The sequence below is a fragment of the Alexandromys fortis genome, unplaced genomic scaffold (assembly GCF_014885135.2).
Source record: "Alexandromys fortis isolate MF-2015 unplaced genomic scaffold, M_Fortis_MF-2015_v1.1 scaffold_5, whole genome shotgun sequence".
Taxonomy (NCBI): Eukaryota; Metazoa; Chordata; class Mammalia; order Rodentia; family Cricetidae; genus Alexandromys; species Alexandromys fortis.
In genome coordinates, this window is record NW_026067924.1 from 2,843,927 (window position 1) to 2,859,745 (window position 15,819).

The following is a 15,819-nucleotide window of genomic DNA, read 5'->3' on the forward strand; positions in this document are numbered from 1 at the left end:
ATTAATTCGTAAAATATGATGAACCCAATACTCTGAAAGAGGTTATTTTCTGTGTGACATTTAATATGTAAGAGTTGAAACGATTTTAATAACTCACAGGAAGGAGTGGTCCTAGGGAATCCAGACCTGGAGCGTGATTGCTTTTATTGATTATTAGTTATTACCATTAGCAGGCCAGGGCCCTGGCATATATTATATTTTATGACTTGAGAAAGTTTCCCATCATGTCAGTTTGTGGAAGGCCCTTTTCTCAGCTCCGAAAAGGATCACTTTAGCAGGTCGAGGAAACCCCAGGCTTGTGGAGACTTTGGTGGCCACACCAGTGAGCCCTCCGTGTTCACTGTCATCAATGACTTTCCCTGACTTGTTCCATAATTCACATCCTAGAGTGACCACGCAGAATTGTCTCTATTTAGGTGAAGGGAAGCCCAATCCTATTCCCCCAAAATCGTACCAAAATAGACCTTTGTTAGGTCCAAAGGACGCCAGCCAAAGTGTATCTTCAGGGCAAGACTTGATGGAATCCTGGTATGGCTAGCATTCACTATGATGAAAGTGATTTAAACTCCTGGGGCCCAGTCCTCTCTTCTGGCACAAGAGACCCTAACATGCAATTCCCACAATATCATAGGCCTTACATATTTTGTGCAAGCAGATTAGCCTAGTTTTAAGTAGGAGATGCTGAGTTCTTATCTTACTACCAACCCTCCATAGGGAGGGTTTCTAGCTTTCCTCTGTACTTTACAGTTTTCTGGCCTTTGAAAGAATTCCTCCAAGAAGTTGAGTTAGTCTTTTCCCTTGTATAGGAATCGCCAGCTCACAGTCTCTTGCTGCTATCGTGTCTCCATTTCTTACTTCCAGGTGACATGAACAGTTTTAAGTCCATCAGTACACAATTTAGCTTGCAAGACATATTCAGCCATCTCCCCTTATTGGAACAAATATTAATTTACAAAAAGAGAAGGTTAGGGCTGGAGAGATGGCTCAGCCGTTAAAGGCTAGGCTCACAACAAAAAGAGAAGGTTAGATTTGACTCAGAGTTTCAGGGGTGTCAGCCCACACTCAGTTTCCTTCTCCCATTTCTTGCTCTTTAGGGCCTGCGGTGAGACAGCACACATGGCAGGGGCACATGTTGGAGTTAAACCTCTCAGTCCACGGTGGGTGAAAGATGGAGGTCTTGTGGTCTTGCAATGACTCTCAGTGACCCAACGTCCTCTCCCAGGTGCTACTTCTTAAGGGAGATAGGCTCCCTTAAGAAGTCAAGCTAGAAACCAACTCATTTGCGTGGGAGACTTTTGGGACATGTCAGATGTATGATTTATTGATGCTCTGGTATGACAGGACGGTAGTAAGTTCTCATGCTTTTCCAGGTGCATTGCTCTGCACCGAAGAGACACTACAAAGAGGAACTTGAGAACCTAACTCGTTGTTCAACCCAATTTACTGATAAGATAAATTGAGGTCAGGCTTTCCAGAAGGACTAAAATGAGTCTCTAAACTAGATGCACGTGACTCCACAGTAGAAGTGCTAGGCTCACAACCTTGAAAGAAGCAGCGAGAACTGAAATACTGTTGTTATTCTAGTTGTTGTTTTCTATACTGGGGAATCGTTCTTCCATTCCTATAATTTTTTGTTGATTTTTTTTCACAGATTATTCTGTTTCTAAAGTCGCATTTTCCTCTTTCCAGCCTCTTCCTGTCTGTCTCTGGAGAGACTAGCCCTGTTCACAAGCTGCTGTCTTGTATAAGAGGTTGCTCTGCTACCCCATGGCAGCAAGTGGTTACTTAACCTTACATAGCTTTGAACTTAAGTTTTCTAAGGGCAGAGAGCTTTGCTTTTCTAGGAAGGTTCTCCAGAGGGGCAGGCCCAATAGCGTGTATGGGGACCTGTAACAGGGGGTGTGCCTGATTGGCTCATATGAACACAGAAAAGACAGACTCCCAGTGGTCATGTGCGGCACACATTCTCCCAGGACCTCTCCCTTCTTCTGTTCCCTACAGACCTATGTATCAATGATTTTTGGAGACACACCCAAAAATCTGTCAAGTTGACAAGCAAGGATTAGCCTCATAGGCCTCTTTGCTTACTGCTGCATTGCTGTATTTCTAAAATGTAGCCATCTCGGTGTGGATTCCCAAACTTGACCAGCAGACTTGAGAACTTCGGAGTCTCATCAACATCTTCAAACACATCGGTGAGCTGCTTTTCACTTGGTTTCTTCCTTCCTTCCTTTCTTCTTTCCTCCCCTCCCCCCACTTTTTTTTTAATTCTGGGGGTTGAACCCAAGGGCTTGAGATAGCAAAGCAACTGCCCCACCAGTACGCTTCATTTTCAGGACAACCAGAATTACTTTTTTTTTTTTTTTTTTAGAAAAAAAATGATGTTTTATGTAGTTTTGCACATTTTCATTTTACTGGGAGTTCTGCATTTTTATCTTTGTCCTTTGTGTCTGTTCACGTGTGCACTGTATCCAGAGTTCAGAATGCCCTAGTTACAAAATAGCAGTTCTTGTTCACTCCTTATGCAATTCAACAATCAAATCATTTTGAATTCTCTAAAGAGGAGGAACTTGCTTCTATATTTGAACTCACTCGCGTTCAGAGGGAATATGTTTTTAATATTTCAACATCTATACAGAATGCTTTACAATTCCTTTTAAAGTATTAATTTTCATATGAACATCATGTGAAGTCACAAAGGACTGAGTAGGGCAAAGAATTTCTCCAAGGCCACATAGCCTGTTAATTGCAAAGGACAGGCTTGGCTATCTTCCCCATCCATCTGACTCACACCTGTACTAAACAGTGGGGAATGACTTGGAACTGATAAAACTCTCAAAGCTTAGGGAGGGGGCAGGAATAGAATTCACGTTCAAACCCCCCCAAACATCACGAAACACAAGGACCAATGAAGATCGATGAATAAAGCAAATCCAAATCAAGGCATACCTGTGCTGGATATTTTATGTCAACTTGACATAAACTAAAGTCACCTGTTTGAGAAGAAAATTTCAGTGGAAAAAAATGCCTCCATAAGACCAGGCTGTAGGCAGGCCTTCAGAATATTTTCTTAATTAGTAGTTGATGAAAGAAGGCTCCGCTCACTGTGAGTGGTGCCATCCCTGGGCTGGTGGTCCTAAGTTATATAAGAAAGCAGGCAGAGCAAGCCAGTAAGCAACACCGGCTGATGGCCTCTACCTCTGCTACGTTCCTCCAGGTTTCTGCCTTGTTTGAGCTCCTGTCCTGACTTCCTTTCATGATGAACAGTGATACGGAAGAAAAGCCAAATAAACCCTTCCCTCTTCAAGTTGCTTTAGTCATGGTGTTTCATCACAGTAATAATGTGATAACAAAACAAAATAAAACAAAACAAAAGACAACATCCCTTAGGATCTTCACTGCGCTTATAATAAAATCCAGATCACTTACCTGGGCCTGCAGAACTTGTTTTTGCCTTTTATCCCATTTTCTGATTTTATCACATGTTAGTTTCCTGCTTAGACATTCATTCCAGTCTCTATTTCCTTTTCTGAATATATCAAACTCTTCCCACAAGCCACCAAACTTAGGCTTCCTGCTTAGTAACTGTCTCCCTGAAACTCTGACATAGCAGTAGGTCTCAGCGTTAAGTGTTTTTGACTTAAGCAAAAGTTTCTTGACAGAACACACCTTGTCATATTTTAGCGCATTATGGTTTACGATTTCAGTATCAATTGAGGTAGGTCAATAATTTACTACTAGTGATACACAATCATATTAGTCAATTGCCTATTGCCTTTCTACCAGTTTATAGCGAATGGAAGTTAGAAGTTTGTTATTCAAGTGCCAAAATTGTGCTTCAGTTACAATAATTGACATTTAATGAATGTAAGTGAATATCCAAAAGGAACAACAATATTAGATTCAATTGTTGATAAGAGTTAAATCAATAATCTAGTCAATGGGGAAACAAGTGAATTCCCCCCCTTAAGCCTTGTTTTTTTAGTCACCTGTGAAATGGGCTGATATCAATCACATGGGAGGCCTGATGTGTGCACCAAGTGCCATAGTGTGTGCGCAAGAGCTGTGTAAAATACAGAGACCTGCACAGATACTGACTTCATGGCTACATGTTTTTGGTATGGTGTGGGCTGCCCAAAGGGAAAATGTTGATTAGCAATTATTGCCCAAAGTTTTCTCCTCTCCAATGATATATTTGCATGCTCCTTGTGAAGCCATTTGCAGTTAATTTGTTGGTCTTTGATCTAATCAGACTGCAGATGTTCAGAAACGCCATCTTTTCGTGCATTGAGGCTCGCTCACTAGGGTTTGTAAAAGTAATGGGCTGTGCCCAATTTTCCCCCAATGTGTTCAACTCTCAGGGACAATGAAGGGAAAGATCTGTCTTTTCCCTAACAAGGAGAAAAGGAAAAGGAAGCACAACTTTTTATTTTCCAATTAAAAAAAAATCATAGAATATAAAAAGACTGAAGAAACAGAGGAGGGATTATCCATCCCAGAATGGAATTTTCCAAATTAAAATATTCAGTTAAAATTCTTTCAGTTCCATGACTTTCCCCTTCATCTCGGTCTTGCTGCATGGATAATGGTGTGAAGGTCATGTGACAGAGCCAGAAATTATTCAGCTGGGACTCAGTATTATTTTAGACAGGAATTGTCCTGATAGGGGAGTTGATGAGACTTCATCGAAGAGACTCAGATTTTCCTTGTCTGTTTTTTGCATCTGCATGGGGTATTGAGTCTCCAAGAAAGAGCTGAAGGAGCAGCTGATTCAAAGTGTGGTCACCCGATTCACTTGTACTCCTCCTACTGATAGAAACATAAGAATAAATGGAATAGTAATAAGCCTTTGAAATAAGCACCTGTGGAAGTTTAAATGTAATTGGCCCCATAATCCTAACCGGAGTAGGAGGCATGCCTTGTTGAAATAGGTGTGGCCTTGTTGGAAGAAGTGTCACTGTGGGGGGACTTGGAACCGTCTGTTGCTCAAGCTTCACTCAGTGTGACAGACAGACCACTTCCTGTTGCCTGTAAGATAGAGGACTCTCAGCTACTTCTCTAGCACCATGTTTGCCTGCATGCTACCCTGTCCCACCATGATGATAATGGACTGAACCTCTAAACTGTAAGCAAGTCACCCCAATTGACTGTTTTCCTTTAGAAGAGTTGCTGTGATCATAGGGTCTCTTCACAGCAATAGACATCATAAGCACCTTTGAGTCATTCTGATGCAGAACAAATTTGGTGGTAGCTGTTGCTCTAAAGCCTTCAGATTTTAGATTGTTAGTGACTTTCGAAAGGTTAAGTTAGTTGTGCGGTTAGAGTGCAGGCCTCAGGTATGCGATTACAAGATTGTGTCCTTTATTCAGTATTAGTAACTTATAAAGTAGAAGGTAAACTTAGCCTTTCAAAAAAATTTTGTTCATTAGGGATGCTGAATTTTATTAGAACAAGCAAGTTTTTACTTGATTAATTCTAGGCAAGATGTAGATGCCTGAACCCAAAGTGGGTGACTTGAAGACAGCTATGTGGGAGAAGAGGCCACATTTCTTACTTTGCAGAAACCATGAGGAACAGTCGGTGGGGTGGAACAAGGTGGCCTTGAGGCCTCTGGGTATGAACCTAAGGCTGACTTTTTGCATTCATTTCTCTTATTTGTGGCAAGTAAGGCTTGAATCACTCTCTGAGGCCTACGCTCAGATCCCAGTTCTACTTCACAGCTATTTTGGATGTCTGTGGACCCAGATCTCTCTGTCTCAGTCCAGGCATTTGTAAAATTGGGTTCATAACAGATTATACATCATGGTATAATTGTGGTGATTAAGCTAATGAGGATAAAGTATTTTTAAAAACTGCTTTGAGTTTAGTGAGTGTTAATTGTTGATATTATGGTGATGTTCAGGATGAAAAACTTAAAATAATATTCTAAAGCATACACCTTGTGCACGTGCATTGAAGGGTGCAGGCAGTGAGGGTCTCTTTCCTATTTGGAAGCTGTGTGGCTGTAATTCCTGTGGTCCTCTGTCCTTTTACCTAGGCCAGAATAAATTTCCAAGAGCAATTACTTTCTTCTATTTTGTAACAGATAGACAGGGGATTAGAGCTAATTCGTCTATATTTTAAATTCACAACTGGGAAAACAGAACAAAAAAGAATCGCACTATAAAACTCTGTCTGCTAATCTAGATCACCCTGGGCTCCATATCAATTCCCAAGCACCTTTCTGAGCTGTCTGCTTCCAAAGGACCATTTCGTTATCTCTAAGGCAAATTAAGCACTGATTTACTTCCTTGACTCCCTGGAGTATCCTCAGCAGAATTTAGCTCGGGAAGACACTGCCATTTATTCCTATTCTGTTTATCTGTCACCATTGCTTCTTCCCTAGCTCTTTATAGATAGTGACATCAAGATCTGAAAAAACAAAACAAGACAAAGCAGGTAGGTTATTTATTCAGAGGTAAGGGAGAATCTGTTCTCAGGTTTATCTGATGCCAAAGCCCATGCTTTTGATCTTTAGAATATACAGCGTCTCCTTTAAATGAGAGAAGTAATTACACAGAAAAAGCTGGACAATTTGGTTTCAAGTATCCCGAACTATTTTCAGTGCAGTGGAAGAATAGCAGCCATGGTAGATGTCCCATGAGCAACCCACGAATCTCCCAGCGTTCAGTTTGCTAGCTGAAGTAGAGATTGCGTGAATATCTACATGTTTATCTATGCTTAGCTTTACTTTCATGTTGACCAAAACCACTAGCTCCTCATATCCAGTGACTTAGGATTGTTATTACTTTTATATTGGCACATTAGTATAATGCTGGCATCGTAAGTTTGGTTACCCTGTGTTTACAAAGAAGCCATCAGCTAATGGCATTTCACAACGGAGGGCCCACTTTTCATTCTTGCCTCACACATACTCAAAGATAGAAAGATACTTTCCCCATTGTTCTCATCATAAGTCACAGACAGGTTGAAGAATCACCTTCTAGAATGTCTCTTGTCTCCTGGGGAAGTAGAGAAGAAAAGACAACCCTGGTGGATTTAGAGGCAATGGTAAATTCTCTGCTTTGAAATAATAGATGTGACTTGATTTACCCCTGGATCTTTGTTCATAACTAACAAGAGAGTGACCATGACATACTGTCCTACTTCATGCTTAGACTATGAGGAAGTAGCACTAATTGGTAAATAGAATTCATGGCACTGTGGCTCCTTGGCAGGGGGAGTCACTTCTCAAGACTTAGAACTGTCACATGTGGACTGGTTTTACATTTTGAATTGTCTAGTCTCCTAATGCAGTTATAGGCAGCAAATGGACAGAACCCTAATATCATGGAAAGTCTATGGAGCCCGAGACTGGATGTAACAGTTGCTTGAATTTGGGGTCTTCTGTACCATTAGTACTAGTAGATAGTTTTCGAAAGATTTCAAAATATCCTTTTCTGATCTCATCCAATGTATTTCTTTTGAAATTATTGTTATTTAATGTAAGTTTGAAGGAATCACATACCCCCCAATTTATATTCAGGGCCGCTGGGTACCTCTACCAGCCCATCTGCTTGAAAAGCTGTGGATAAGAAATGTTTTCCTAATGAAGGCAATGTCATGATGAAACAATAGACTGTATGTGTTTGTGCGTACATGCACTGGCATTTCAAAGAATATTTTCAACAGTCATTTGATGCTATTTAGTGTGTATACATGTATATGTGACATGTAACCTTGGTTTTCAACTTGACATACATGAGACTAGGGAACCCACGTAGGAACTGCCTTGAGAAACTATGTTTATCAATTTGGTTTGTAGGCATGTCTATTTCTTGATTACTAGTTGATCTAGGAGGACCCACGCCACTGTGGGTGGTGACTCCTCTGGGTACATGGGCGTGGTCTGTATACCAAAGGCAACTGAGTAAGCCATGGGAAGCAAGCTAGCAAGCAGCATTTCTCCATGGTTTCTGCTACAGGCTCCTGCTTTGGCTTCCCTTCACGGTGGGCTATAACATATAAGAAGTCACAAACCCTTCTCTTTTGGTCAGTTGTCTATCATAGCAACAACAACAACAACAAGAAAAAAACAATCTGTAAGAGTATTGTATTGCTTAATATGCATTTGATCTAATAGGGAATACAGCTAGAAAGTGAGATTGGGCTGTGGTTACGTTCAGATCTTAAACAATGCTAAGGCATTCCTGTGCACATAATAAACACAGGATGTAATACAAGTCCAGTTAGGCGTGAAATAACCTACCAAGTGACTGAAGGCAGAATTTAAAACAAGCCAGTGATTCTAGATGCTTTTAGTTATGTGCCCAAAATAATGTCACATGACCAGAATACAGAGCAAAGGAGCTAAGCAGTGAAATACAACTTAAATTTTCCATGTGGCATGTAATATTTTATGATAAATTCAAGATCCTGTGATTAGGAGATATAGATAATGACCCGGAATAGCCCTCAGTTTGTCCTAAATGGACTTTTCAGTTTGCTATCAGCAATGATCCTTTATTCTTAAGAGTTTGTCTTGATTTTCACTGGTGACCCCGAGACTCTTAGGTATTGTTTCTATGATTCCTATGTGGAATTTTCTGAACCTCTTTTTGCTGACTGATGTCTTTCATCAGTTTTATCAATTTATCTCTTCAAATGTTTTCAGCTTCATTCTCTCTCTCTGTCTCTCTCTCTCTGTCTCTCTGTCTCTGTCTCTCTCTCTGTCTCTCTCTCTGTCTCTCTGTCTCTGTCTCTCTCTCTCTCTCTCTCTCTCTCTCTCTCTCTCTCTCTCTCTCTCTCTTTTCCTATAAGGACTCCAGGTTCTCATTTGCTGGAATATTCCATGGATCTTTCATGCCATCATCTTCCCCTTTCCTTCCTTCCCTCTCTCCTTCCCTCCCTCCTTTCCTTCCTTCTTTCCTCATCCTTCTCCTTCTTCTCTTCCTTCTTCTTTTGCCTCTGTGCTTTAATTGGGATAACTTTACTGTCAGATAGACTTCCACATTCATTCATTATGCATTTTCTGTTGTGTCTGTTTATACTCTTGAGCCAATGTCATGATTTTGGTCATGCAAAATATTTTGTTTCTGTTTTAAAACACTTTTACGTTCTCCTCTTAAATAATGCATTCCTTCTTCTAATTTAGATTCTAATAATATAAAATCTTTGTTAACTCGAGTTTCTGATCATGCGTGGATCTGTATTCATTGGCTAGTTTTCCTTAGCCATACTTCACCTCTTCTTCCTTCTATATCTTGTAGTTGCATGCCTATGGTAGACATTGTGGTGCAAACCATAGAGAATGAAATGGAAAATATTGATTTACTCATCAAGGTCTGACCTCTATGCTCACATCGGGAACTGAGCTGAACTGGGCTGATTATAACATTAGTTGGTTTGAGTGCCCCGCTGAGCTTCATAGATTTAAGTTATAGAAGTCCCCTCCTGCCATTTGGACTTGGTATCCACTGCCATTCAACCGTTTGACTATGTGCTGCTCTCTAGTGTTGTTAGAAAACTTCTGTAACACTGAGAATCTCTGCCTTCCCACCTGTACCCAATTGCCCACATGCTACTGAGTACTTGTGAAGGTCCTAGGGTTAAGAATTGGTAATGACTTGGTCTAAGTCTGGGGTTCATATGTTAAACTTCTCCTTTATGCTTTCTCTTGCAATGTCTGGAATCCAGTGTCAAGTCTGCTTTTCCAGATACTCTAAGGATTTAGTTTACTATAAATCTGACTCCTCAGTTCCCAGAAAGATGAGTATTCACGTCATTTTATAACTTAGCTTTGTTAAAAAAAAAAGAAAAAAATATGTTTGCCTCCACCACAACTGCCCCTTTTTGGTGCTGGTGTTAAAGTCAGCATGGACCATGCTAAGCCAGCGCTCTCCTGAAATATCTCCGCATCCCATCTCTATGTAATGTGGGTGTTGGTTCTCTGTAATTGTCTCTACTATATCAGTAAACACTACACTTTTAAAAGAGTTTTATTAGTATTTTTCCTGACCATGAAAGCTATCATACAATGCCGGAGATATGACTCAATGGGTAAGAACACTGGCAGCTCTTCCAGAGGACCTGGTTGAATTTCCAGCACCCACATGGTGACTCACAACCGTCTGCAACTCCAGTTCCAAAAGATCTGACACTCTCTTCTTGCCCCAGTGGCATCAGTCACACACATGATATACTATCACACATGCATGTAAAACATCCATATACATGAAATATAATAACATTAAAACTAAAAAGTGAAAACAAACCAAACTATTACCTCTATAAATATTTCAGAAAGGAAGAAACAGAAAGCCTACTAGGAGCATAGCTTTTCTGGTTTGTTTTTCTTGTTGCTGTGATAAAACTACAATTAAAAACAACTTGCGAAAGAAAGGGTTTATTTCAGTTTACACTTCCAGGTAACAAGTCCATCACTGAGGGAAGTCAGGGCAGCGATTTAAGCAGAAGTACAGGCAGGCTCCATGATGGAAGGTCTCTTACTAGCATGTTCTCTTTGGGTTGTTCACCTATTTTTCTCACACAACCTGGTCCCACCTACCTAAGGGTGATACCACCCGTAGTGGGCTGGGTCCTCTTCCATCAATTAGCAGTTAAGAAATACCTCACAGACGTCATCATCATAGGCCAACCTGTGGGCAATTCTTCAACTGAGGTACCCTCTTCCTGGGTAATTCTCTGTGTGTAACAAGTTGACAGGTAGAGCTAACTGTGACAGGCATGGTACCACCATTCACTCCAGGGCAATAATTTATATGTATCTGGTTTCCTGGACATATGTTTCTCATTTCCACTCCTCCACTCAGCGTTCAGTTCCCAAACCCTCATTTGCATCTTCGTTTCTTCCTCCTTGCCCTTCTTCCATTTGTATCTCCCTCCATGTGGAAGAGAAAGGACATCACAGCCAAAATATGCTGTGAAGTTTGTCTCGGTAAAACCCCTTGCTTCTGTATAATTATTCATGGTGGTCAGAAAACACAGGTCCGCCCAGGACCATATGACCTCCATGTACCAGGACTCTGGTGATGAGATGACACTGGCATCCGAGCAAATGAACACCTACTCATTTTCGTGGAGAATTTTAAAATACAAAGTTAACGAAAGCTACTCAGACATGTGTCATTTCCTAGGCTAGCCGTTGAAGTAGGCAAGCTCCTGCGTTGAAGTAGGAAGTGGCCCTCAGAGAAAGGAACATGAAAACTTAGCAATCTTTCTTGCCAAAGCACAGTCAGTCAGTCTCAAGGTACACATTACGGGGCTAAAGATCTCTTGTACAACAAGCAGTAAGGGAAACACACTCAATGCAGGCATTCTGAAAAAACAATTGGTGTCAGAGAGAGTGGCTTCCTTTCTTTAACAATATATGACACTTTTGGGGCTGGAGAGATGGCTCAGTAGTAAGAGCACTGGCCACTCTTGTAGAGGACCAGGGTTCAATTCTGAGCGCCCATATGTGACTCACATCCACTCTGGTTCCACGGAATCTGATGTCCTTGGACACTGGGCATGATATGGTACACATCCATGCAAGCAAAACACTCAGACATATTAAATAAAAATAAATGAATAACTAAATAAATAAATGAGTGAATAAATAAATAAATATGAAAGAATATGTAGCTCCTATCTTGTGTTTCACCCAGAATCAGTGGGCTGTTTTTGGATTGTTCCTCTACTATTTTTTTTTTTAGGAGCTGTTGGTGCAGCTCCTGAGATAACATGACTACCCTCTGCATCCTCTGTGTGCACTGTAGCAGGCAACACAGTACAGCAGAGGGTTTATACAACCTGCTTAAAGATGATACGTCATATTAACAAAGGATGTTTGTGTTTGGCATGGCTACCGATGCAAGCTAAACTCAAATATGTTCTTTTCCTTCCACGTCATCCAGGAAGTGGTTGAGATAAGTCATAAATACAAATGTAGGTTGAATGCATAATTCATATTTTCTTGTTAAGTTAGTATAAATGTGTCATCTCTGTGAAGAACATACTTAACATCACTGTGGTTTGGGGCTTTATTATAATTTTAGGTTTTTCAGTGGGAGCCTTTAAGATTGGAACCAGGGCCTTGCATACGGTAGACAAGTACTCTTTCACTTAGCTGCATGCCCAATCCTTTCCCTGGTTTGATGAGGAAATTCAAGTCCATGTAAAGTCAAGTATTAAAAGAGAAGTAATTTACATAAACCCACCACAGACGTCATTGTGGGACTGTCATAGCTCATCCTATTCTTATCCCACCTACTTCAAATACTTGCTGAGAAGCTTTGGTTTAGTACAAGGAGGGCCCTCATTTTTACAGATAAATCCAGTGATGAAACCAAAGCACTGTTTACAGCATGGGTTCAGCTTGATTTTTAAATCTTGGCTCTAACCAGGGCAGTGACGCCATTCCTCCTCCTCCATTTAGTTCTTGTTCTCTTGTTAGAAATGTTACTCGAGGCCAGCTAGCCAAATGAAAAGTACAGCTTGATTAAGGATCTCTTGTGTCAATAATTTGTGCCTAATGTCTTTAGCTTTCCCATGGGCTGTTGTAGAAAATGGTAAATCTGGTTTAAATGAAATCTGATCCCGTTAATGGTTTAATAGCAGCTGCCACAGGGTTATGGTGTTTTCAACAGATGTCTCTGTTACATTTTATTCCTAAACTTAAGTCTTGGAGTGTTCATATAAATCATATAACTGCACATGTTTGGATAAGTGTTTTGTGAAATAGTTTATGATATTTTACCATCAGTTTAAAACTTTTAAAAATCATATGATTTTTTAAAGTAAATTATGCTTATGTTTTATTAAATAAAAATCATTTATGTCTTCCTTTTTAATAATTTCTTTAAGATGAGTAATGAGCTTCATCTCTACACCTAAGAGCATGGCTTGGTCAGTGTGAAAATTGACCCATCATTGCCTGCTCCTATTTGTTTGGCTCCAATAGTGTCACTTTAGGTTAACAGTAGTTACAAATCTACAAGGACTCTGTTTTCTCTTTCTTACAATAATAATTCAGTTAGCTTTTCTGGACTATGATGATTTGTTTGATTATTTTTTTGCAGGCAAGATTTGCTCTGGACAAAGCACTTGAGCTAGGTATCTGAATGATCCAGAAGATCTGAAATAGAGACGTGATATCATGGTTATGATGGGAGACAGAGATTGTTAGGCGATTAGTCTGTTTCTGTGCTATGAACAGAAGACTTCAGGCATGGTAATTTAAAAAAAAAAAAAAGAATAGTTCTGTGGGTTTGTGGCTCTGTAGGCCAGACAATTCAAGATTGTGGTGACATCTGGTGAACGTTTTCTTATTGCATCGCATTATGGTGGAGGGCCCTGTGGCAAATGAGAAGTAACTGATTTAAATCTGTTATTCCCTTCATGCAAAGCCACTGATTCTGAACGCCCCACCGTCATGACATTCCAATCCTATCTCCTCAAGACTCCATCTCCACACACCACTAACACATGGATTAATGGATGCGGTTCATAGCCCAGATATTTAATAAACACATCCAAACCTTAACACCAGCAGGCATATCAGCTCAAACCAATAGGAAAGAAAATATAGTGTAGCGTGTTAATTGCAATGCTACAAGTTTGATTCCTAAAATTTATCAAGCATGGAGTCACTGGCAGAGCCATGCTTTCATGGCTGTATGGCAGTTAAATTACCTGAAGCTAGAAGACTTATTTTTAAATTCAAGAGTAGGTATCTGAAGGCAACAGGCGGTAAAGAGAACACATTTCTTCAGTTTGAACTGTCTGTGGGTATTTCTGGAGTCAATAGCACCCTCTTGATGTTCTTCTGTCAATAATTTGGACAGGTACTTCCTCAAAGGAAATCCGTGAGACCTGGCTTGTCCTTTTTGTTTGAACTCTTCCTTCTCCGTGGAACATGTGCTTCCAGTGACCTGGTCGTGGGCTGGGCAGCATTTCCCATGTGTGATAACAACTTTTGTCTAGTGGAAGGAAACTTCAAGTGTCCCCTTCTCCGAGGAAAGTATGACCGGAAACTGGACAGCTTCAGAAAAATTGAAGAATTGATTTGCCAAGATTTGGACCAGTGGCTGTGCAATTTATATTTTAAGGTTTGCAATTTGATGATTTTGTTTATTAATCTTTTGAGACTGGATTTACTATTTGTAGTATATGCTATCTTCAAACTCTTGACTCTCATATCTCAGATTTTTGAGTGCTACCTAGCTGGGTTTTTAGGTATGTGATATGAGCTCATAATTGGGAAGTAACTTGAAGTATTTTCCCAAGCCACTTTTGCCTAACCATTAAGGTTTTTTCTTGCAATTGCAAAATTAATAAAGTTTCTTTCAAAAGGTAAGAGTAATTCCATCAGATAACTGGTTTCTGATAATGCACATTGATTAACACTTCAAAATAAAGAATTAAATTGTGAGTTCATGGGGAAAGTGAAATAGAATTTAAAACAGCCATGTTTATTGACTAAATAAGAACTCTTGCCCAAGCCTCCTGGTTCTCTGCGGTTCACAATCTGAAAATTCAACCCATCACCCCATGAAAGGATGAGTTATTTCCTTACCAAAAGTACTGACCAAGCTTCCCTTGTGTGTTGGGAGTTGCCTGCAATAGGATACAGAAGAGAAAAGGTGGGGCTTCTGCCTTCTGAATCATTGTTTCTGACAAGAAAGAAATACAAAGATCAGCAGAAGTTGAGTGGCCATGAGAGCACTGTCTCCCTTCGTCACTCTACTCCCAAGCATGCTTTATGTCAAACTCAAATACTTAAAGCAAATAAACTTGGGCATACATATTTGTATATGTTTAGTTTTTGTGCACTGCAGAACCTAGCCTTTTAACAACATGACAGTACATAAATTCACTGTAGGCAAACGTCATTATCCAGAGAAGAAAATGGTTGCACATGTTAAGAATAAAGTGTACCACCTGTTTGTGGTCTATTTATTTTGTTTTCTGTGTCTAAACTTGTTGTTCTTAATTATAGTATTTTCCCAGGTTGACTTTATCATAAAGTGCAATGAAATTTTTTTGCCTATACATCTGATTATCTACCACCTGTCTGTCTTTCTCTCTGCCTGCCCATCTACAGCTATGTATGTATGTATGTATGTATGTATGTATGTATGTATGTATCTATCTATCTATCTATCTATCTATCTATCTATCTATCTATCTGTCCATCCATCTATTTATCATCTATTTATCTACTTACTTACCTACTTAATTGCTGTACCTGGTAAAGATATTTCCAGGACATGTATTATTTTGGTCTTAGGTTTGAGAGTTTCCTGTATGTCTTGAGGGATTGCTTTTCTTTTACTTTTATATTTGTGGTGAAATTATCTAGTATTTTCTTTACAGGGAATCCCCTTATGGTGTTATGCTGAAAAAACATGTTGGGGTTGTCTAGAGAACTGTTAGGGAGATAGTTCTAACCTAGATAAATGCCTTCCTAGCCATTGCGTAAAGAGTGTTATCCTGAGATAGATCTGTCACTAAGATCCACAGGGAAAGAAATCCTCACCATTCTCTGAGAATTTGTGCCAATTATTTTGTAGTGGTGCTTCAAGTATTAGAGGTCACGTACAGCTCCTACCAATGAGGAACATTGATTTATATAAGCATGAAATAGAAAGAGTGATGCCGGAGTGTAAAGAACTAAAAACAACAAAAATCAGCTTTATAATTGTAGTCTTAAACATTATACCATGAATCAAAATAAAATGAAAATTAAAATACAGTCACAGAAAAAAGTAAATTTTTATTATAGTTATTGTGAGGAATCTGCAAATGTGCACGTGTGTGTATGTGTGTGTGCATGCG

General features: G+C 39.8%; 1 protein-coding gene across 1 annotated transcript in view; it reads left to right on the forward strand.

The window, feature by feature from the left end:
* LOC126501615 (uncharacterized) overlaps positions 1 to 15,819 on the forward strand; it is a 269,467-nt gene that overhangs the window by 95,779 nt on the left and 157,869 nt on the right. Inside the window, exon 9 of the mRNA XM_050142373.1 lies at positions 13,827 to 14,090. Within this exon, the coding sequence (XP_049998330.1) occupies positions 13,827 to 14,090 (264 nt within the window). The remainder of the gene's footprint in view (positions 1 to 13,826; positions 14,091 to 15,819) is intronic.